At 42.7% G+C, this 24633-nt stretch overlaps 1 protein-coding gene across 2 annotated transcripts in view; it reads right to left on the bottom strand.

Annotated features, from left to right (window-relative positions):
* pvrl2l (PVR cell adhesion molecule related 2 like) overlaps positions 1 to 19947 on the bottom strand; it is a 313868-nt gene extending 293921 nt beyond the window's left edge. For both annotated transcript variants that reach the window (XM_073483881.1, XM_073483880.1), the window contains exon 1: positions 19252 to 19947. In XM_073483881.1, the coding sequence (XP_073339982.1) occupies positions 19252 to 19339 (88 nt within the window). In that variant the 5' untranslated portion in view covers positions 19340 to 19947. The remainder of the gene's footprint in view (positions 1 to 19251) is intronic.
* Positions 19948 to 24633: the final 4686 nt, after the last annotated feature.

The raw sequence follows: 24633 nt of genomic DNA, 5'->3' as shown, positions 1-24633 counted from the left end.
GGAGGCGAGCGTAGCGGCTCCTTCTCCTCGGTGCGCGTGTCACATGAAACAGATGGAGGATTGAATCATGTTGATCTATTAAATTTTGTGACGCCTGTCCGGTTTGTGTCACGATCGGCTGAGCATGTCCTGACAGTCTCCTGGAGGTCAAACAATTTGGATGCCAAAAATTAGAAAGCTGACACGTACGATCACATCTCATTTAATTAGCAATCTGTGGCGACAAATGTCAGCAGCTATCACTTCCGCGTGTGTGTGTCCGGACGGCACAGTGTCTACACTTGTCTGTATTATGTCGGTGATAACAGACTGATTAAAGCTCATAATTAATCCGTCTGTGGTGGTAAATTAGAAAATGATGCCCTTTCTCCTCGTTTGTGTTACACTAAGCACATGACAGGAGGAGCAGGAGGGCTCACATCTGTGTGACAATAATCCTTCTACTGGTGGTAGTCCTGCCAATCAGCTAACTAGCCAAGCAGACATATGAGACGAAGAGGAGGAAGAGGAGGAGGAATCCATGTCATTCATCCTTTCGCCGAACACCAAGACAGCTGTGGGTGCAAAGCTGCCAGTCATGTTTTTTAATGTCATTTTCTACTTTTATTTGGGAGTAACACAGTACGAAGAGCGGGATAAAGGTCGGAGTGAAACTGGCGACGTCACAGTCGCATCATAAAATCACTGCACCGTCAGGGAGCCACAGTCTGATCTAGGGCTGGGCAATATAGTTATATTACATAATTATTGTGATATGATACTTTAACTCATCTCTGAAGCATGTGCGTTGTCTTTTCCCGGTTTTACAGGCTGCATTCCAGTGAAGTGATGTAAGTTTCTGAGCTCAGCAGACTCTTGTACTTGTTCTAATAGAGTGCTGCAGGAATGAGTCCTGAAACCCAGAAATAAGTTAGCATTTTGCATTTCCAGTTCCCTCATCTCAAAGTCAGTGAGCCTTCTGGTAAATGCCTGAAATAAAGTCTGTGGTTAACAGAAGCTTAAGAGATTTTCACATTTTATTTTAGATACCCCACATGTGAATTTGAAAGCGCTTGTGTTAAAAAGCTAAATGAGACTATAGAGGTTGTTGGGGACATGAAACATCAACACACCCATCTACTCACAAGTCGTAAGTTCTTGTATGTAGTTCGTTAACAGCCTAACATGTAGCTTTTTACCTCTGCCGATTTCATTTACGCTTCAAAAACCTGAACAAAACGTGTTAAGAATCATAAAATTGTGTTTGCCACATATCTTTAAATCCCACGGGCTTTTCGTTGAGGGATAAAGGGAAATGCTAACCTCTGGGTTAGCCTCCCAAAATATGGCAGGCTACGTATAAATACATGTTGTTAAGCATTCAGTCGTGTCACTGCTGCAGCTCACGACTTTAAACAGGTACACAGACGATGATTCAGTTGCTCTGTCACACTCCATCATCCACAGATCTGCATAAACATTACGTAAGTATCCCCAGCATGTATGCCAACACATATAGCAAGACACACACACATACATCCTGCCAACACCCACAAACCCTCACTGCCAAGAGGAAAAGAAGACAGTTGAGAGAGATGACATGGGAAAAGACTTTAAAAAACAGCTTTTATCTGTTTTCTGCAAGAGGAGACTGCGACTGGATAGCTGTCAGGGGGCCGCCATTGAGTGGTTCCACCAGGCTGAGTGTGTGTGTGTGTGTGTGTGTGTGTGTGTGTGTGTGTGTGTGTGTACAGCAATTACTTCATGTGTGTGGAGTAGAATCAGTGTGCTGAACGGACAGCGCAGGGATCATCGAGGTGTCTGTGCATGTACACTTGAATGTGTGCAGGGGAGTGTGTGTTAAGGGAAAATGCACATGTATGACCGCCTTCGATCGGCCGCCCTAAACGCACCGCCGGTCACACTCTGGGAATAAAACATGAGCGTGAAAGCGGGGGAGAGCGAGAAGAAGGCGAGGAGGAGAGGGCAGGGTGGAGGGAAGGTTGGGACCCTCACGCTCCTCTCCACCACATGTAAATTCTCCCGTCCTCGCTCACTCGCCCTCGTCGTTTTCAGGAAGAAAGAGGCCAGTGCGCTGACACTCGACAGAGAGTGTGAGTTGTCACGGCGCACTAACCTCAGCATCCACTAAAATAGAGAGAAAAAAAACAGAACCAGGAATAGCAGTAACAGGATGACAGTTCAGCCAGTCCTGTCAAGTCAAACACTGAGTGGACCCAGAGCTCTGAACTGCTTCAGGTTACAGCGAGCAAATGGTTCCCCCTCTGCACCGCCTGGCTGCCTCCAGACCCGCACGCACCGTGCTAATTGGCATTTAACCCATCATGCTCGGCGCGTTTTAGTTCTTACAAGCAATTACATAATGTTCACTATCATCTCAAACCAAGTGAGTTGTAATGGAGCAATGATAATCTCGTCGCTATGATTGCCTTCTGTGCGAGCCAGTTCGACCGGACAGACAATCAGCTGGAAACTTTAAATCCAATGCATTTTTAATTTTCAGAAATAAGACTGAAATTCATCATGGCAGCAGTTTATCGCTGTTTGACTCAATTTTCTAAAATGCTAATTTTAGCTGTAAAGAAGTTTTGCACCACTACTCGAAAATCCCATTTTATTTTCACAATAGCAATCATTATTTTAAAAGTAATCATTTCCTGTGTGGTAAGTATAGTTTAATGTGGTAAATACCATTTGTGCTATTGTATTTGGGTAACTACACATCACAGTGTGCTTCCAGGTCTTGGGGAGTATTACTGCATATGTGAATAGGGTAGTATAAAGTGTTTTGTGGCTCCAGAGGAAGCTGCATGTAATCTGATAAATTGCAAAAAAAGAAAATTAAGATGCATTGTGGGAAATGTAGGCACCAGGTTTTGAAAAGGGAGAAGAATGTGTGGATAAATAAAAGGTGATATCTCTGGTGCTGTTTTGATTTTGATTTGTTTTTAAACTATCCATCTTGAGTCCAACAGTGTTATAGGAGTATAATGCCTGACCAGCTTTTCAAAACCTCCTCCCTACATTACCCACAATGCAACTTAGCCACTGACAATACTCACAATTCCCTAGATTTCTTCAAATTGCTTCTTTTGTCCAACCAACAGTCCAAATCCAAACATTCTCCATCCTCACATTTAAAATGGTGGAACCAGCAAAATCTGACGTTTTTTGGTCAAATGACTGAAACAATTAATCAGTGACACTAACTGATTAATTGACTAATCGTTGCAGCTCTAGATTCGAGCCACAATACACAGTCCTGTGTAAACCACATCTCCCATGGTGCCTGATGGAGTTCCAACCATTCAAACAACTCAAGACTAAGAAAACATACGTACATTTAAAAAGGCTGTACTTCTGGTTAAGCAAACTTTTGTCGATTAAATTACCAACTGTTTTCTAAATCATTCTATGAGTATCTTATTTGCAGTCATTCTTTTTCGTTCATGCCAGTTTGGCCTGGAAGAGACCGTGCAGAGACATGAAACTTGCATGAGATAATTAACCCCAGGAAAGCTTCCCCCATCCTTGAGTTGGCTGCAGGAAGCATTGGACACACACGCTCTGTTGTCAACAAAAAACACAAATCAAACCCAGAGGACAGGAAACAAGCACACACAGATGCTGTGAAAATGATAATTTTGACTTTTTGTAGTTTCCTACATTGAAAAGGTTTCCCGTTTGGCAACCAACCATCAGAAATGTGCTTTGTTAAACTCAAAAACAAGAGAACTATTTCTGAGCAGTACCATCTTACTACTGCAACAGAGAAGTCCTAAGAATGAACGACTAAAAATAATGACTGAATGTTCACTCAGGCCAGTTTCAAGTATCTCCACATTGATTTTTACACTGTGATAAAAAAGAATAAAAAATAATGGCTGCCTGGAAGATGTGAAATCAATTTAAAAATGCATGGCAAGCTTTACAAAGTCCATAAAACATGCACAACAACCAGTTCGGTGCTTTAATCTCATTATTTAATGGGGCTTCAGTCCACGAGGATTTTTTTAATCTACGCATTAACTTTAATGAGATTTTACGATCAGATGAGACATCTCATTATCAACTTAACAAAATCTATCTTGTAACATCAACTTAAACGTAGGTTTGTTTGAAATGGTGGATTTCTGTGACAGAAAACATTTGGAGAGACATGTGGTGATTCATTCGACTGCTGGAGTCATCAATCAATTATTTTTGGCTGTTTGCTGATTTTGTTTATCTACACACAGCTTTAGCTTTTAGCTCTGTGACTACCAACCCTCTCTTGCTTTCTGCTCGCTCCATCCTCCGTCCCTTCGGCCACAGTTTCACGCTGTTGACGACTGCGAGGGACGAGTGATGTTCCAAACCAGCTCATTAACACGTTCCCCTTCACACAGCCTTTCATACCGCAAAACGCCTGATTTAATTCCAAACCTATTTAACTTCTCGGTTCGGGCACGGTCACTTTGTACATTGGCAGTCAGAAACCTAGACGCGTATAGCTTAGACACCCACAGAGTCAAGAGAAATGGTGTGCCGGGAAGAGGAGAGGACACACATGAAAGAGCAGCGCACATCTCATTAGCACCCCTTTTCTTTCTGTCCAGCCAGGAAACCGGGCAGTCAGTCTGCCACCCATCAGGACGCTCCCTGGGTGGGTACAGTTGAAACATTTCACTTCCATCCCCCAGATGCATCCCCGGGGATTAAGAAATCATCCTCACATTTCGAAAAAACCCAACGCCTGGAAATAGACTCTGGGATGCGGGGGCGGATAGGTCAGAGGCCCAGGCACATAAGTCATTTTCTATTTTCCAGTTCTAACTCTTTAGTTAATGGAGTTTTTTGAGGTAAGCACAAACACCAAGGGAAGGAGGGGGTGAGCTGCTGGCTCAGTGAGATTCACCTTCTTAGCCACGGACTCAGGGGTCGTCTTAAAATTACAGTGTATGCTGTGGTATTAATGACAATCGAAGAAACAGTAATGCGACATTTTTACAGCTTTTGGCTTGAATAGTTTTGCAGATAATGAATCCTGGGACACCTCACCATCACAATAAGTAGATCATAAGATAGAAAAAGACCGTATTCAAGATTTTAACCAAGTTCAAATGATGTGTCTGTGGTAAAAACATATTTTAGTTTAAATGTTAATGTAAGCTGGAACAACAGCTTCTTATACTTGACATATGGTTGACAAATAAAATTCAAACTCAGATTTTACATAATAAAAGAGACAATAGACTAAATTTAACACAGTGTGTAATTACTGTCGCTCAGAGGCTCTCAACAATAAAGAAAGAGTTTGATGATGTAGCGTGGGATCATGGGATTTTTTGTCTTTACTGTTAAACAGAACCGAATAATCGTGCTACATCACAAGTGAACAGTACAAACAAAAAGTAAAGAATAAAGTGGTTAGATAGCAAGCTCATGAACTTTCTTTCTCACTCTCTTATGTAATATCTTGTGTTTTACATGTTACCAGGAAGTTATAGCGACTAGACGAGGTAAAGGGGAAATGACACAAAGTTCTATAAATATTTCAACAACATATATAACAAAGGTCAAGTCATTTTTTAAACATTTAAATGCAGAATCTTTACATATAATGCCTCATTTCCCCTATTTTGATTTCTGTAAGTGTGCTAATCCAAACTTTACGACTCATTGTGGCTTTAGCTGTCCCTTATTTTGAAAAAGTTACCCTGTGGAGACTGGTAGTGCTGTGAAGCAACGTGTTCGGGTCCTTGGTTTTTTTTAGCCATTTGTACGAGGATGCACAGACGTGTAAAAAAGCGTGACGAAGCGTCTGCAAAGACAGTGAAGACGAAGCCTGAAAGCTAGCAAACGTGGATGCAAACAATGAATACTTTAAAACACATTTTTTCTTAAAATAAGCTTTACAAATGTTTGATGAGGACAGAAATTAATTCAGCGTGTTTGTTAGACCTCAGAGACACTTTCTTGTTTACTCCAGAAAAAGCTCCACAGAGCTCCTTTAACGAGCACTCAAGTTTAACCTTTGTTTTGAAATGTGTTGCATAATATACTGTGACTAAAGTGTGTTTAAAAGTACATCAGGTAAACAGCAATAACCCAGCTTTTTGAAATATTGATGCTCTTTCTACTTTAAATTTCATATCCCAATTTTCAGTCATTTGACAGACACAGGGTTTCCCCCTCTGGACCTGTTCAGGGTGTGAACTTCCTCTCACAGGTGCATGCTGGGAGAGCCTCCAGCCCCTGCAGTCTTGAACACGATAAGCGGTTTAGAAAATGGATGGATGCATATTTTAATTTCAATGTGGTAAACAGATTAGCAGATTATTGCCATAATTGCCGAGCTCATAATAACACAGTTGCTCCTTTTGTTGGACAGAGACAGTGTCCTCCATTGTCTCCAACACGAGGTAATATTATTTGTCAGCCAGCTTCTGTTTGACACAGTGTTCTTCGGCTTAAGCCCTTTTTTTCCGTTACTCTGTTACTTCTGTTTCTGTTCTGTTTTTTTCTGTTACTCCACCAGTAAAGTAGATGAAGTCCTTGATCATGGAGGAGAAAACATTCAGGTGGCGTCAGCCTTTGTCATTTCAGAATAGAAGAGCCTGTAAAATTTAATCTTTTCAAACATTTCCTCCCAAGGGTGGAGCAGGAGTGCAGCTGCAGTTCACAAGTCTGGTGGTGTGACAGTTGTCATCTGCAAATGAATTTTTGAGCCACTGAAGAGAACGTCATGTCATTAACGATTTCTTGGGCATGTGAGCTACTTAATCCCCCGTGCCACTTGGCTTGATCCCATTTTCCAATATTTCAAGAGAAGAGAAGAGAAGCTTTATAGGGAATAGATGTCAAAGATATGGGAGGAAAAGATGGTTTGGTTTAGATTTGGTGTGTGTGTGTGTATGTGTGTGCGTGTGTGTGTATCTTTTTTCTGTCTGTCACAATAGCTCACATACTCACCCTTCACACAGTCCACCACGGCTTTGTGGCTGCAGCTAACAGAGGGAGCTTGTCATGAGATCACACACACACACACACACACACACACACACACACACACAAGAGACGCATAATGCTCTACTCCCCTTCTTCCAGTTTATTATTGCAATATTACTAATGATTACACTACTGAGGCTCATTCCAAGAGTATGAATCATTTCAATCACAGCATAAACAAGACTCTTGTTTTGGTAACATTTGTGCGAAGACATCTGACGGGCCGACCTGAACCTCATGACGCCGACAATGACACACAGCAGTTTCAAGGGTGACAGATGTTCGGCGTTGGCTATTTACAAGCAGGAGCCTCCGCTAATCTGTTTTGCACTTTCATTTTGGTCTAATTGAGGAGGCCTTGGACTGGATCCCCTCTTATACAATAAAAAAAGAAAGAAGAACGAGCCAAAGATCCTCCTGGCTGACTGACGGATATGAGTACGCATCAAGAGCAGCAGGGAAGAGAAATAATGAAATGAGCTGCGAGAATAAAGCCCACGGGGCCTATAGAAAAGCACCAGGCAATATCTCAAGTCATTTGGCAATGATATACTATTAAAGAAAGAAAATTGAAAATCCTGCTTTTGAAAGAATTCTGTAATTCTATCATGCAAATGAAAACGTCCATCGACAGCTGCCAAAAGACCGAATGTCTGGAATACTGAATAGTTTCATGTCAAAAGAACATCAACCTTTTGTGTCAGAAAAAAACTCAATTTTGTATTCACGAGAGAAAAATCCACTCCGTGAATTGTCTAAAGAGAGTGTTGACCCCCAGCTTCAGATTAGAAACAGGAAGGTCGTGAGGTAAGAGAGCAGGGTTTTTTCAGGAGAGTACAGGGGTAGCGAGGTGTCAAGATAACGAAGAAAAGGGAGAAAGACAAAGCATCGTGCTGCAGCTGTCACACCGAATCTCTCAATCAACAGCTGAATTAGTGCGGGATACGGAAGCAATTAATCAGGTTTAACAGCGACCGCCAGGAAGAGGCGGAGGGAGGGAGGTGGGGGGGCAACCTGTCTGTGCATCTGTGTTTGTGTGCTGTGTGGCTGAGAGCTGACTTAAAGGTAAACTGTGGGTAAACTAGGACAGAGTCACAGTGAGTCACCAGACGTGTGAAATACTCCCATGTGTGGTAAGAGATATGTGTGGAGAGCAGAACACCACAGTTTCTAACACGTCATTTGGCTTTTAGGTTGTCGCTGAAAGACTCAATCAGCTCGAACACCTGAGCAGCTAAACAACAACCCCGGTGCACGTCAGCTGATCTCTTGGAGCCAGTAGAGATGCAGCTATTTGGGCAGCAAAAGAAAATCTATTTACAGTGTTTGGCTTTCAGATTGTTGGTTCAACAAAAGAAGCACCATGAAGATGTCACTTTCGGCTCTCGGAAATTGTGATGAGCGTTTCATTTTTGACTTTTTATAGACTGAAGTGTCGCCAACACGGTGCTTGAGCATATGAGTCACCCGCAAGGCACCTTTAACCTAGATTGTCTTCTCATACATGCAACCTATTAAATGTTTCCCACACATATAGTTTACTTGGGCAGGTTTATAAAACATGTTGCCCTGCATGTTACTCTCTCGCTCCTTGAGGTAGCTCTCAGTCTCAAAAAGGTTGATGACCCCTAGACTAAACAATCAATGAATCACTAATGTAATCAGCAGATTAACTGTGTTGCAACATAGTATTGTGTTAATCGTCCACCTTACTGCACACACACTGGCTCGCCTCGCCTCTTTCGGTTTCTGTTTGTATGTACCCACCTCACATTGTGGATTTCTTTCACATGTAATTCCAGGTGCAGTGCGTGCTGAGGAGGCTTGTCGTTGATGATGTAGCCTCTGGAAACAATTGAAACCAGCGTGGCAATGTACTGAATGACAATGCACCAACCAAGTACACTTACAAGCTTTTATGAAACAACAGCCTAAGTAGGCCTGCATTAAATCAAGAGGGATGTAATACCAGAGAACATCTCTCCCTCCCTCCCTCTGCAGAGCGTGTGTGATTGTCAGCAGAGGGAATGAGTAGAGAGAGCAGAGCATGTTCACTGGTTAGTTGATCACCGATGGCATTGTTCCCTCGGATGGCTAAAACAATTTCAAATGACACAATTTCTGCTGCCAAATGTCCTTGGGCAGCCTTTATTATACCCAAGTAAAGTCTATGTGTGGGAAACACTGGCCCTGGTAGGTAGAAGAACAGGTTTAGCATTACATTCCTATCACACTATCAAACTCACGATGCAGTCTAAACACAGACGAGAAAGGATGCCAGAGATATCCTCCTTTTTATTCAACGTATTCTTCCTCCTTGTCAAAAACCTGACGCCTTCAATACCAACAACGCAACTCCAATCCCTAATCAGTGATGAGGTCTGGTAAGCTCACTTCTTTCCAACTCCACAGCCAAAGATGTTTTTTTTCCCCCAGTCGACTAGAGTCACTATTTTGATGACTTGCAACTCGACTTGACAGAGAATAAATGACTTCAGACCTGACTTGGACTTGGAAGTTAAAGACTCTCTATTCATTTTATGTTTTCAGTTCAAGTATTAAATATAAAATATAAAAAATGGCGACTTGGGACTAAACTTGGCCAAGAAAAATGACATGGACCTTGCTTGAGACTAAACAACTTAAGTCACATTTATGCAAATGGTTGCCAAAGAACCAGAAATATCCTTACTATTGTACACATTCTTATTCCTTGTCAAAACCAGGTGCCTACAATACCCAGAATGCAACTCCAATGCTGACAGTTTAGACAGCTGGAGCTTCAGGTGGGGGATGATAATAGCAGCCAAGAACAGACTTTGTTGTGTAAAATCAGTGGAATTCCCCTTTCAGTTCATGACTAAAGTATCACATGAAAATTAAGGGTCATAACAAATGTCTCAGCTGGTTGTGTCAAATTTCCTCTGTTTTAAATTCTTGTGAATTGGGTCTCGTGTTTCTCGTGTCAGTCCCTAGCCTCTGGACCAGAACATACATCAATGTCTTTGACTAAAGGCAGACAGGAACCCATGTCTTATTGTTAATATAAAATATAGACAAGCTTTTCCCAACAGTCTGTTTCCTGTCAGTCACATGACACCCGCAGGAAGACACGGTATTCAGCCAGGAAACAATCCCTGAAAAACAAGCAGCCTGATAAACTTAATTCACACATCTATGTCTTCTTTACACATGGCTGCTCTGTTTGCCAGGACAGCATTCATTTCAAGCCAGGTTTGAAATAAGCACGGTGCCTGTATATCAGAATATGACAAAAAAAAAACATGATCTAATTACACATGGCAAGCATTTCAGAATGATTGGGGACACCGTACACGAGACAGAGGCGGTAGTAAATGGGCTGTAACTCTAAATGACACCGGTATTCTCTTTTAATGTGCTCGTGACTCGCATTCAAGTGTGCTGCTGTGTGAACAGTAGTCGCTTGTGAACAGGGTAAGGAGGGGAGCTGTTAGCTTGCGTTATGCAAATGAGAAACAACACTGTCAGAGCGGATGCAGTCGATCAAGACGATCGCTATCGACACACGCATGCACACGTACGTGCACCGAGAGGCGATGCAGTCAATTTAGAAGATGATATTGAAGCAGCCAAGGACGCTAAGAGAGGTGAGAGAAGAGCCAGACTGTTAGCTGCACTCAAATCCTGTCTTTGGCCCTGTTTCATTTTAACATTTCATCAATACAGACAGAGACTCTCTCTCTCTCTGTTGGCTGGCGAGCTGCTGACCTCCACAACCTGTTGCTAACAGTCTCCAGGCTGCACAGAGCAGGACAGTTATTTATGGACGGGGGAGCAGAGATAAATCGATGCTCTCTCCATTCTTTCCCAATTCCATTTGCATTACTTCGGTGAGGTGTTGAGTTTCTTTATTCACTCCAGAAAAAGACGTTTCGTTTCTCCGTGCTTTGTTGCTTTGTGTTGGGTTATGAAATTCAGATAAGGCAGAGATGGTTTGTAATTTGTGGTTCGAACACAAAAAGCCAAGTAATTCTGAGGGGGTCAAAAAAAAGGCCACTATGTTTCTCAACTGGCTGGATGGTAAAAAGTTTAAGCTGAAGATAAATAACAGCAAAGAAAATCTGCTACGAAAGGCTTCTAAGGAAAATGGGTCTCTGAATAGCAATGCAGGCACATTTTGAAGACAATTGACAATGGCTTGGCCTTTCTAGCACTAGCACTTGATACAGGGCAGGAAATTAACTTTATTTTTATCTTGCTGGCTTCTGTGACCTGTACATCCTCCAGGAGCAAGGAAAGGCTTTCACTTTTCACTTTCTGAACCTGGCTGATAGTCACACAAATGATGACAGAAGCAGTCAATGAGGATATTTAGGGGGTGGTTACACAAATGCCACTACAGATCAACTTTTGACAGCATGGTGCTTCAAAATGTACAGTCAAATGTTCACTGTCTAATGCAATCAAATATATAATCAAATCCTACTTCCTCTTGTGAAGCTGATCATATTCAGTTTTGAGTTTTGGACAAAGCAGTCCAGTTGAACACAGACTGAAACCAGGAGTGGTGACTGCATCTTGACAGTAAGGCCATTTATTTAAAAATGGCGGCTATGACAGCTTTGCTAGATGGCTAGTCTCGAATCTGGATTTATAGATCTATCACTAGTTTAATGCACCAACAGCTGTCGTTTACATTTTTAAGTTCTTGGGGGTATTTTTCAACACTTTGACTTGGTGGTGTCAAACATTCATGGTGGCAAATTCAAATACCCCTCACCAAAAATAAAGTTTCTCAAATCCGTCCCCCGGTAAACCATCTTCCCAAGCAAATCAATAAGGGCAGCATAATTAGTTCAATTCAGTTCTTCCCCATGAGTAAGCCCTCTCCTCAAGGGAATCAATTAAGGATCTCTGAAACATCTCCAACACTCTCAGAGTCATTTTGTACCAGTCGGTTGATTGTCTTCTTGCACTTAAGTGAAAGCACAGCTGCAGGCTACCGGTGAGCTAGCTGTGTCGTCTTTGAAGGGGTTTTTCTATCGCAAACACTCCCTTTGATTTGGATGATCTAAAATCGATTTTGGATTTAGAGCCAAAATTGCGACACCCCCGTCTTGCATATCATCATGCTCTATTATCTTTGCACCTGGCACCCTATGTGATTTTCACCGCCATTAGCTCTGCTGTAGTGAAAAGTTTCATTATTGCCAACATGATCGAGTTTTGGTACTTGCAGTATAGAGAGTTTTCCTTGAGTTCCCTCCGTAGGAAATATCCCCAGCTACAGGCTCCATAAGTGAAGCGAACTGTATTAGTGTGGTCATTAATTGCCGACATGGGTACAAGAGGAAAGTCACGTCACAGCCTGATCCACGGCTGTACTCCCATACAGACGGTGAAAGCAATTTCCATTTTGTCTCAGCAGACTATATCTGGAGAAGAAGCAGCGACTGAACAGAAGGATAGGATGGACGGCGTGGACGAGGCGAGCTCGGGACAGACTGGAGACAGAGTAGGAAAGCTTGTCTAAACATTTTCACACATTTTCACCCCCCTCTCCCTCTCTCTTACCCCCTCTAGCTCCCTCTCTTTCTAAACAATGAGGCTGAGAATGAACTGAGAGGCAGCGGAGTGGACGGAGGGAGGAAAAGAGAGAGGGGAGGTGTGGGGGGGAGAGAGAGTGTGCTGGCACCCTTTTTAATTCCACCAAAAGCTGTTTCAACAAAGGGTCCCTCGCTTGGGAGCCGCCACGGAGCGGCAGCCTGCCAGGCCGGCTGAAAATAGGGTCGTGAGCAAAAGAATGAGAGCGAAAGAGAGGGCGACAGAATAAGACTGACGGAGAAAGAATGGGTGAATAAAAGAACAGGAAAATGAAAGACTGAGCCGGGTATGAAAGGCTGGCTCTAAGTTGCATGGCTGTAAAAGTCAAACTTGGCAGGGTGGCCACATTGATCATGTGTGTGTGCGGAAGGCGGGAAAAGCCTGTGTGTTCGTTTGTGATTGATCTGAGAAAGCATTGACGACGAGGTGAAAGCTGAAAGCAGAAACCTGGCCATCCCTGGACCGGCTCCATTGTGATTCATGGCCCCGTTCCTGTTGCTACGCTCCATAATCCCTCTTCTCGTGGACACCTGTTTGCTGAGGAATCACTAAGGAATGCCAAGGTGTTAGCCATGATACGGGTTATTTCTAGAAATGTGATCTGGAATTTGCTTAGTAACTGGTTTCCTCAGAAGTGGAATTAAAAAAAGGGGGAAAAAACGCTGACCAAGTGGAGACACATTCTTGCTGGCTCTTGGCAGACAGAGTGATGAATAAAAACCTGCCTCCTGGAGTCTCTGCGAGCCCGACTGATGGAGCTTCTGACAGCAACCCAGAGTCCAAACCTCTCCCACCTAATTACTAGCCTCTTTTTTAAAAAAAAAGGTCCACACAAAGACATACACACATCGCACAACAAAGGGATGTGAAATTGTCTCCTCCACAAAAGCCGAATCCATGACAACCTGTTCCCAATCTCTGAGTGACCGACTGCACCAGTGTCTAACTCAGGCTGTGAGCGCTGCAATGAAAAGGAGAGCATCAACAATTCTCCAACTGTACAAAACAAGTAAACAGCATTATGCAAGACCCTGCAATACAAAGTCAGCAGTCCATCCTTCAGCAGCCCACAACTATGGTGGGAAATCATTAACATTTTAATCCTCGATCAATAAGAAAGACCCGAGAGCCAAAATTAAAAAAGGAGACCAATTTAAACATTAATGCAGACAAACAAATCACAGCGTATGTGATGCAACACCATGTTCAAATCTGTCAGTTAATAAGTGAACAGGGCTGAGGAGGAAGACGCTCCCTCTTCACTGCAGCAGGACTTGATATTGTGCTTTTCTGGGTGAGAGTCTCCACCACACATGACAGCCCAGACAATGACAAACAAATCGGCCTAAACACTAACAGCCCCCAGCATTACTGTGCAGTTTGAGTTGGTGTGAGTCATTAATACGCTCTCAGTAAGCATCAGCGGTCTGCTCTCGAGGGGATGATTATCACCCCATGCCTCAGCAGGAGGAGCCATCAACATATGAGTGTGGGGCCAACAAGCCTTGTACTGCGGGTCAGGACCCGCAAACGGCTAATTTCTGGTCATCCACATGACAGCAGCTTGTTTTTTTTTAAATACAGTGGGTCTCAAATTAAGAGGCTCATCATTTCATGATCGCATTCTGCATGGACGCCTCGTTGTACCTCTTCACCATTGCTTTTTCTGATGTTTTTGTAATTTTGTTTTTTGTTTTTATAGCACTCTAAATTTAAAGGTGTAATTAGTGAAATATTGCCAGAAGGTAGTTCCAAAACCATATTGGCGAGGGGATCTACAGAGTAACCGACAGCTGCTGCTCTTTACCAGCTAGCTGTTAGCTAATTAGCTCATGGCTCAGTTAGCCATGGAGCCAGTGGCCCGAGAGTTTGTCTGGACCGGGACCGCGGATCACGGGGGGAGTCACTACGGGTGACGGCGCCCAGATTCATTGGATTTGGGAGCCTGACGTGAGATTGAACACAGCTGGACACCAGACCAGGACTGAACGCAGCGTCCAAGAGCGACGGTGGTCACTTTAACAATAGGGGTGCAGTATGGAGGCGATTTACAGAGGCTCTGACCAGGACTATGACTTTGGGGATGAGGAGAGGCATGCAGCGTGACTGTTTTACGAGGAGTTAACAAGGCAATTAAGCTCATCTTTGTTCGGTAAAAGAGAGAAACTTGTACAAAGTGGTATTATTAGACATGATGGGCTGGGGCTGGCTGGGTAACTTCAGTAGATATCTCTGCAACACAGTACTTAGATGTCTTTGACAACACTGTCAGCACTGTTGTTTCTCTAATTAGATTGATAATGTCAGTTCATTTAAAAAATTCTGGCCATATCGTACAAATTACTGGTTTAATGTCATTTAAATACAGTATACAAAGTCTGTTATTATTAACAAGCCCACAACCCAAAAAATAAAAGCTTTCTATGCTAAAACATATCATTAAGCCCCTACAAATAGACGCTTGTGAAGCACCAGCTGGCTAACGTGGTCATTGACATTTCAACCCTGTGATGATACCTATGATCAACTCTCAAGGCAACAATGACAACCACTCACTCAACCCTCTCCACACACACACACACACACACGAGATCACTTGACATACTCCTTGACATTTAGCCTATCTGCCATCAGCCAAAATGGAACCGGGACCTCTGCACAACAGACCGGTTTTTAAAGATGGTGGAGACTTTAAATCATTTTCTACCCCGCGGTCAGGAGCCTGTGCGGGGTTAAAGCAGGATTTATGCAAAGTGAGAAAAATCTGTTCATTAAATTGAGAAAATTACAGGCATTTTTATTCAAACTGCCCTTTGCTTTTGAAATAACGGGAGATTTTCAGCCTCAAGGCTTGTTCTAATAATTAATCAACTAAAGCATCCTGCAAAGACAAAAAATTCAAATTATTGTGCTCCTGCCCCACAGGCTAAAAGCACACAACTGGGCGGCTCACAGATGAATGCCTTGAAGTCGCTCGTTTTGAAGCTGCGTATGCTTTCAAAAATTACAGCAGTCAACCTCGATGTTTCTCATGATTTTTTAATTTAAAATGCAGCAGATGCTACACCAGTGGATATTCAATTAATATGAAATTTGTCTTTTTCGCCCTGCAACCCCACAAGTCGGGACTAAAAGCAGTTGGCCGATTTCAGGCTCAAAGGTAGTGAGGCAGGTCAGTGATTGACTGCTCTGGCTCCCAGATGGAAGAAACCCAGCACAGATCCATACCGGAGCTGCGGCACTGGCTACACAAATATGTAAACAGCAACATGGTGCAATGCGAGGCTGATGATGAGTCATTAATAAGAGCTCTCGATAATCAGGCCGCGCTGCTCTGAGGGCGATAATCATCGGCCGCCTGCTCTCCAAGTGATAAGCTAATCAGCCCTTCGTCTCCACCGAGCCGTCGAGGGGACTCATCATCATTGACATTTCGGCGCAGGATCGGGCCCAAAGAGACGAGCTCGGGGAGGGGGGGGGCACACCTGAAGTGACTTAATTATCATTGCTGTGGAATGATATGCTCTCAACTCTATTTCGCCTGTTTCAGTGAAGGTTAACGCGGCTCTTTCGACATCACGGTTAAAGTTTCACCACTGCCGTTGACCCCTTTTTCACAGTTCTTGTTTATTTTCCGCAGCATACAAAACACACAGACCATCAAGCTGCACACACAAACTCGAACTGTTTGCACAATACGTCAGGACAATCTTGGTAAATCGAGCTTCTACTTGTGCATTCAGTATCGGTAACTCACCGCCTAAGTAGCTGAAATGCGAGTGTGCAGGGTTTTTTCCCTGCGAGGAGACAGTTGTGTTGTTGCACGTTCAAATTAATTCATAACCTGTGGGGATACTGTCGTGACAATCTGACAGCTTTTTAACAGTACTGGCCTGATGTAGCAGAGTCTCAGCTGAGTATCTGTCATCCTCGCACCAACCTGTGCTGCATGGCTTACAGCACTGAGGTCTCCAGCACCACAGTCCTCATTTCTGCGCCATTACACCGGGGCTTCCCTGTTCTTGCGGCTTACATCTCTCCAATTATGCACACAGATAAAGAACGTCATTACAAAACAAATTCCAATCAAGTTTAAATCTTCCTCCTGCCATGCACACTCAAGTCAAAAATCAAGATTCCCACCGTCACCCATTAAGCAACAGATGCTACGGAGATATGCAAAGTGCTAACCCCGTGGCTCACGGCCTTGAAATAACTCGCCCTCCCATTTGCTTTGATCTCGCAGGCACGTCTCCGAAGGCGTGTCGACGCACGAGGCGACGCATCTCTCCGGCTCCATAATGACCCATCTTCTTTTTCCTTGGTGACCATTTGGGGACAGCTCTGACAGATGATACTAGTTACACCCAGGTGAAAACAACAGGCTGACAGATTCGTGCTGACAGAGAGGGTTCACAGATTCTTATGCCGATCGCTGTAGCCTGACTGCCTGCTGTTATGAATTTTGTAGCTGGTCCCAGTTGGGGAGAAGAAGAAAAAAAAAACTGTGGCAATTGTTTCTGCTGGGAGTTAGAGCATGTCTGCGTTACTCAGCGGTGCATTTCAGTGAGGTTATTATAGCTTGTGGTTACGGTTATCTCTGAATCTATCACTGTAATGTTCTTATAGGCGCATAAATTGTTGCTATGGCAATCACCACCAAGTTTATTGATACTTCCTTTTTATTTATGGTGTAATATTTCCCCGATATTCCAAGTAAGTGTCTCCATTAGTGAGTTTTGAGAAATGTTATTCGGGCATCTAGGATAACTTAGCATCAGAAGTGTTCGTTATAGTCTTTTTTAACTTTATAGCGACGGCCCGCGGAGCTGCAACAGGGATGTTGAGCACAGTGTGCTCTCTGTGTCGCTCAAAATAAGTGAACTGGCATAAATTTGGGTATTTTTTATCTCTTAAGGTTTCGCTGTTACATTCACACATTGTCTTGCATTGTGCTTGCATCACTTGACAGTAAGTTTACAGTTGAGCTGAACTCGTATCAGCAGGGTCAAATTATCAGTGTGCTTACCACAGATACGTCTGTATCACTGTACACTGGCAGATATGTAAAAAAAAACTACAGCATGAGCTAGTTTTGACTATTATTTTCTTTTTGCTCCATCCATACTTTATTCACTGCAGAAACTCAAAACTGTCTGAGTAGATTTGACTAATTTCCAGTCAAAATATCTCATGACAGGTCCAATTTGTAAGAAAGTTGATTTTTGAGCCTCAATCTCAACTCATCAAGACTTGGACTTTTAATATAAGGCACAATTACCTTGAAAGTAACGTTTTAGTGAGATACAGGGACGTTTTTTTTTTACATTTCCACTTGTTCTGTCAGCAGATATTTTGACATTTTACAAGCAAGAATCAACTATTTTTTAAAGTGTCATTTTTTCGAGTGTTTGTTATGTTGTTTATTTATAGTTTATGTTTATTAATTCATGGTAGAAGTAGTCCCATCTTGTCTTTGCTGTCTTCAGTGATCGTGTTTTGTTAACCATCCATCTATTTTATCCTTTGCAGGGCTGCGGTGCTGAAGCCAATCCCAGCTGTCATTGGCCGAGAGGCGAGGTGCACCCTGGACAGGTTGCCAGTTCATCACAGGGTAACCGTGCACGCTGACATTGACCCCTACGTGCAATTCAGAGCCACAAGTTAACCTAACCGGCATGTCTTTGGACTGTGGGAGGAACCAGGCAAAGAACCTACACGGATTCAGGGAGAACACAGGAGCTCCAACCAACCGACTACCAACCAACCAACCAACCGGCTGCCAGGTTCGAACCAAGAAGCTGATTTTTAAGGGGGGATAACCACTGGACCACAGAGCCCACTTTAAAATCAGATTGTCTCAGCATAGTCCTTTAATATCAGCTGACTTTAAAGGAATTGTTTGTGTATAAAAAATTAAAAATACAAAAAAAACATTTTTAAAATGCATGTTTCCCACTGATCAGACTATAAACTTGTCATAAATCTCTTTAATATGCATAATACAGGTACAGAAGTAAACATGCTGAGATGTTTCTCTACTATAACACTTCTACAGTTATGGTCTGTATGTTATTATAGGATTACTGTTATGGATATTCATTAGCACCTCTCAACCGAAGAGCAGCGGCCGAGCACGTCTCCATTCCTGCAGAGACCGTGCTTCCCATCAACACCCTGTTGCTCCGCACAACGGGGACCAATTTCTGCCATTATTCTAATGGTTTGTAATCAGACCTGTGATTGCGCCCCATTTCCCTCAGACACTTTCCAACAGGTAAACACAGATTACAGGTCAGCCGTGTTGGGAGGGTTTGTAGAGGCTCAGAGGGGATTAGGTTTCCTCAACAGTCACCTGCCGTCTGAAGCTGCGAGGAATTAGGACAAAAACCACAAACCAGGAGAGCCACACCTCGCAGTATCATGGCGTAGCGACACCGCACGCACAGATTTGACATTGTGCTTCGACAATAAACTTTTAGTTCAGGTCTCACAGTCCACCCGACAGCAGCCAGGGCGGACACACAAGACGTGACAGTGAAACATGCAGGAGGGAGCGGGGAGGCGCGGCTGGAAGTGCACAGGGCTGCCCGCACTCCGGGCGCGCGGCGCTGGAAGTGGAGGAGAACCGAGAGGGCTTCACTTAAAACACAGCTCGACTGCTTTTATTCTTACCTTGAGCTGCGAGGAGGATCGCTGCCGCCACCAGCCAAGTGTTTCTCACCGGAGAGACCGGACAGCGTGCTGCGTAATCTCTCGCCATTCTTCTAAACAGGAGACAAGGTGGACGTAAATATCCACAACAGCGCTGTGAGGGGCAGCCGAGCTCCCAGTTATTCCTTCTCCGATCGGCCGAGAAACTTGGGAGTTCAGTTCAGACCGCCTGGGTGGAAATCAGCCAAGTTGCGGTTTCTCTTATCCCCCACTGTCTCTGCGTGTCCGTCCCCCTGGACCGTGTTTAGTTTCTGTCTTTCCCTTCCTCTCAGTCTGTTAATGACAGGAAGAGACACTCCTCCCCGTGTGGGCCGGCCGCAGTGCGCACAGGTAGCCCGCGGCTGCTGGTGTGGTGGTGCGTCTTGGCCACGGCGAGAGGAGCGAAATGGAAACAAAGTGTGGACGGACGGAGTGTGCGAGAGTCGGCGGAGCTCCGCGCGTCTGCTGCGGGAGAGCTGAGTGGGGAATATCAGAGTGATGTCAGCAGAGCGTCACCAAGAGGACTTGAGCCGTAATACTGAGAGCCCTCACAGCTCCAGCTGCACAGCCCGAGCGAGGCGCAGTCCACAGGGCGGAGGAGCACAAACCTGCATACCTGCGCTGAAGGGTGTGTTCTGCTGACACCTGCCGCTCGGTGTGTGCGGGTGTGTGCGTGTGTGTGTGCGTGGATGTGATCAGATGAGCGGGGAATAAAAGCTGCAGCAAAAAAACTGACGATTGTTTTTATTTCCATCGATCAGCAACATTATTCAACAGCCTAATGAAAATAATTACCAATAGTTCGACTGAATTAGTGCATTTTAAAAAAGTACTCTGTGATGGAATGTAACTAAGTACATCTACTCAAGTCCTGTAACCAAGTACAATGTTGAGTATTTTCTTTTCCTGTTACTTTACTCTCCCACTACACTACATTGTGAAGGCAGATGTTGTACTTTATACTCCACTACATTTACTTCATAACTTAAGTTACTCGTTACTTTGAAGATTACATAATGCATCAGAGCCAAAGTAGCATTTTTTTTAAAATAACCTAATTTATTATTATTTTATTCCAATAATCAGAAAAATGCTGAACACTGGATCTGATAAGCAGATAATCATTTGTACTTTTGATACTTAAGTACATTAATATGAGATACTTTAAGTACTATTCCTATGTCTGAAAAAAAGTACAATATTTCCATCAGAAATATAGTGTAGTAAAAGTTTAAAAGTAAAGGCTCAAACTTGTACTTCGGGACTTTAGAAAATGTACGACTGATGTGAAATATAATGCGGCGTTACAGATCAAACCACCAGTTAATGAGGCTGATGCTGCATCACATTATTTATTCTAAAGAGTGGAGAGTAATATCTTCAAATCACTTTATTTATGCGCAGCAGCCTGTTGACAAACTGAGGGGGAAGACGAGGTGGAGGAAGACGAGGAGGAGGAGGATGAAGCTTGTTTATAAATCCGGAGACATCGAGGCTCGGTCTGCAGATGGAGACATGATAACTGTTTAGTGATTTACTGACTCTAAAGCTTAAACCAACGTGTTAACTGAGACGTACAGCAGTGGAAGAGAAGAAGGACTTTACCTAAAGCCACATTATGTAGGATTTGGTATTTTGTGTGGTTTGGCGCCCCCTACAGTCTCTGAGTGCAACACCACTGTCTTAAATATAAATCCCAGGTCTGTAACAATGTGTCAGATGTAATGTAGCTGCTGACTACAAACAAAACTCATTACGTCATCACAATGCGATGTGTTGAAAACTTGTAACTTGAAGTGAACATGTGTGTAACGCTGTGATCCGACCCTCTCACTGAAGTTATCATCCTGTTACAAGACACTGTACCATTACAATGAATTGAAGCTGTTATTTTAAGGTTAAAAATAAATAATGACCTAAGACCTAAGACTTTGGACAGTAACATTACTTCACTGTTGTATTTTTTATTTAGTAAAAGATCTGAATTTTTCCTTCACGACTGATTACCAATTCAAATGCTTAACGATAAATCATTCAGTCACATCAAGGGAATCATTTGAAATTGTTAAAATCAAAACCAAAGCCAAAATAATGTCTTAAAATTGCTTACTTAGTCCGACTGGCAGCCAAAGTATCAGAGAAATGCAGTGACAGCAAATCATTTTTATCATTTATTATAAAAAATAATTGATTTCTGTCAACCGACAAAGTGATGGATGAAGTGAAAACGTCAGAACTATAAATATAATAGAAGTGGAAAGCCGTGAGGGATCAGTGTGTCACCATGTGTTGGTCTGCAGAGACCACACCACACATTCAGTATCACAAACACCGTCTCAGCCGGATCTACGAACATCAACGGCTTCACAGCTCGAGCTTTCTGAGAAGACAAGAAAAAAAAACGTAAAAAGACACTTAGCTCATGAGAGGTAAAATGGAGGAAACCTTGGGAGAGCCACTTCAAAGAGAGATCCCCCTTCAGTGGCTGCAAATGGACAATTAACTGAGTATAAATAGACACAAGTACAGTTCAGCATAAATCTAATACAATAAGTCAAATAAACGAAATACTAAGACATTCTCTATTCTCTATATATTGTGCATTTATATAACCTATAGGTGTTGACATCAGAAGGATATCCTACACGAACATAAGGACACAGAGACAATAAACAAAGTCACCATAAACAGAAATAAAGAGTTGTGAAGTGAAGTCAAACCCAACTTCACACATTTGCTCATTGAGATTTCTCCTGACAGAATCAGGATTATTAGTTGTTGTTTTTGGAGACGTATCAATCAAATTACCGGGATAAATGTTGGCAATAAACGTTCCTGCAAAACCATGGATATGTTGAAACGCGACATCTCTTTATGTTGCAACTTTACGTTTATTTAGGTTTGATTTCATATTTTATGTGTGCTTATAATCTGGTTAGGTTTAGGTGTAAAAAAAACAGTTGGTTAGGGTTAGGGAAAGATCAGGTTTTGGCTCAAATTACCTGTTTTGGTCACCACAAATATGGTAGAAGATGTCCTGACTTCCCATCAAAATGTTGCCTCAAGTTGTCCCGAGGTCTCCTGAAAAACATCCAGTGGTCTCATGTTTAAAAATGTTAAAACGTAGTCTTGAACTGCGGTCACTGGCTTGGCAGCCCTCTAACCTCCAACTCAACCACCATCCCTCCACCTCCTGATGTTAACGTGAACGTGATATGACACATTTTGTAGAAATGTCAGTATAGTACACATGTGAAGCTCTCAGTGGTTTGAAGAAACGTTTTATCCTTGCGACCGGGCTGAAGGTATTGTGGTTGATGATACATGATGTCAAACATACTCAGATTAGATTAAGATATTGGTATTTTGGGGATTAAACTGCCTAATTTAATGCATAAGCTTTTTTCTTAAAAGTATGATTGCATTTCGGTTATTTTGGTTTCCTCTGCAGACGTACAATATGACCTTAACTCTGACAGAGGCTGTGGAAACGAGTCTATTTTCTGCGAAGATCTTTGAACATCTTTTAATCCATATCCTGACCTACCCAAGTGATGATGTATTTCATCTATTACACCAAAAAACAAAAGTACAAGAGAGTTGCACACAAGAAATTGCACACATAAATTCAGGTTTGCAGCACACAGGAAAAAGCCTTGGGGCACTCAGGGGGGTGGATGGGAGTTTAAGTCTCTCTAGATGGATGCTGTCATTTACTTTGTTGTCCCCCCTCCACGTAAACAGTGACGCTGAGAGGTTTAAAGACAGAAATGTTTCAAATAAGGATAAGTTGGAGGGAAACAAACAGACCCCACTCTGAGAGGACGTCCTCCCGTCTGTTTAGGACGATAAGAGAGCATCTTTGAAGTCAATTGCAGCAGAATTTAAGTTACTGCTGAAATGACGAACAGAAGCAGATTCACTGAGAAAATACTTTGTTCACAACCAACACATTGTAAAGGCAAGCTCAATTAACTGTGTGACTGAGTGTAAACATAATACACACTACTGTGGGAACGGTTCCCTCCGCCCTCGCCACACACTCACAGTATTATAGCAATTATTATAACGAGTTTTTATTGTTTTACGGTGATTTAACGCAAACCGCCGTTCAATATCATATTTTGAATTCATACTAGTAAATAGAGATTATTCTTTACACCCACACTCAATGAGCTATATGCATTAAGATGGGATAACGGGGACATTAATTCAGCAGATAGCTTCTCCTGGGGATCTTTAAAGGGTCAGTTCAACTTGAAATTTAAATTGACTGACCTTTTCTTACTCAAACTGTGCTGAAGTCTGCCTCCTGGATTTCGCCTGCCTGCCTCAGTACAATGTGGGTGGAAAACTGTTAGTGGTTCCCTTAAAATTGAACAACAACATTTAAGAAAAATCAATGACAATCACAATTGCATGCACTTCAAGTTATAATCCTCGAGGTTTCATTAAATGTATTAACATTTCATAATAACCAGTTTTCATTGTAAGTGGAGTCCAAAATTGACCAATCATAAATCCTGCCCCCCTTAGTTACTGTTTCTAGGTCGGACAAGCTTGACAATAACAAACATGGCGATCCCGGGTGCCACAGTGTTTAGTAGACACTTTATGGGAGTCAAGTAATATGGCTTTAAGAAGCCGACAGCAAGGACTATAGGACTAACCCTACTATAGCTGCTCAAAGTGTGTTGGCTATGCTATTGAACCACAAATTGCTGTTACCATGGTTACCACAGGTGTTACCACATCAGTCAGGACTGTCATGTTAAGGATTACATCATTAAGTAACTGGGTTACTTAGACTAACCAGGTTACACAGGTCATCAGCTCTGTGGTAAATCCTGGTAAAAATGCAGCAGGTCACTGAGCAGATTCCTCTGTTGGATGCAACGATTGTAGATTTTGATGGTATGGTAACAACCAGGGTTTTATAATTATGATACGTTAATTTATTTCACAACACTACAGATGCATAAATCAGCATAAGAACAGCATTTTTAATTAATTCTGTCCTCGTAATATTTAATTATTGGCTTTAGTTTTTAAATTGCTGTCTTTCAAAACAGAAATAACACAGAACAAAAAGATAAAAAAGATTATGCAAATAGTCAGGTGTGAGTGCAGTTTTCAGTGTTGGGTTCATCAGCTATTGTTTAGCCCTCAGACACAAATGTGGGAAGTCGCTCTCGTGACATCGTGTGTACTTGTTGTTGTACAGCATTTTAAGCTAGAGCACCAGGTTTGTTTGTTCCGCTGTCAGTCTGCCGGTTGTGCCAGCAATTGTCTATAATTGTTTAATTTTCCTCATTGTAAAACCTTCTGTTCTGTGAGAACAGAAACAATCATCGCAACTGAGTG

Source organism: Pagrus major, chromosome 16 (assembly GCF_040436345.1).
Source record: "Pagrus major chromosome 16, Pma_NU_1.0".
Lineage (NCBI taxonomy): Eukaryota > Metazoa > Chordata > Actinopteri > Spariformes > Sparidae > Pagrus > Pagrus major.
Note: the sequence above shows the minus strand (reverse complement) of the source record. Positions and strands in the feature narration are given on the sequence as shown.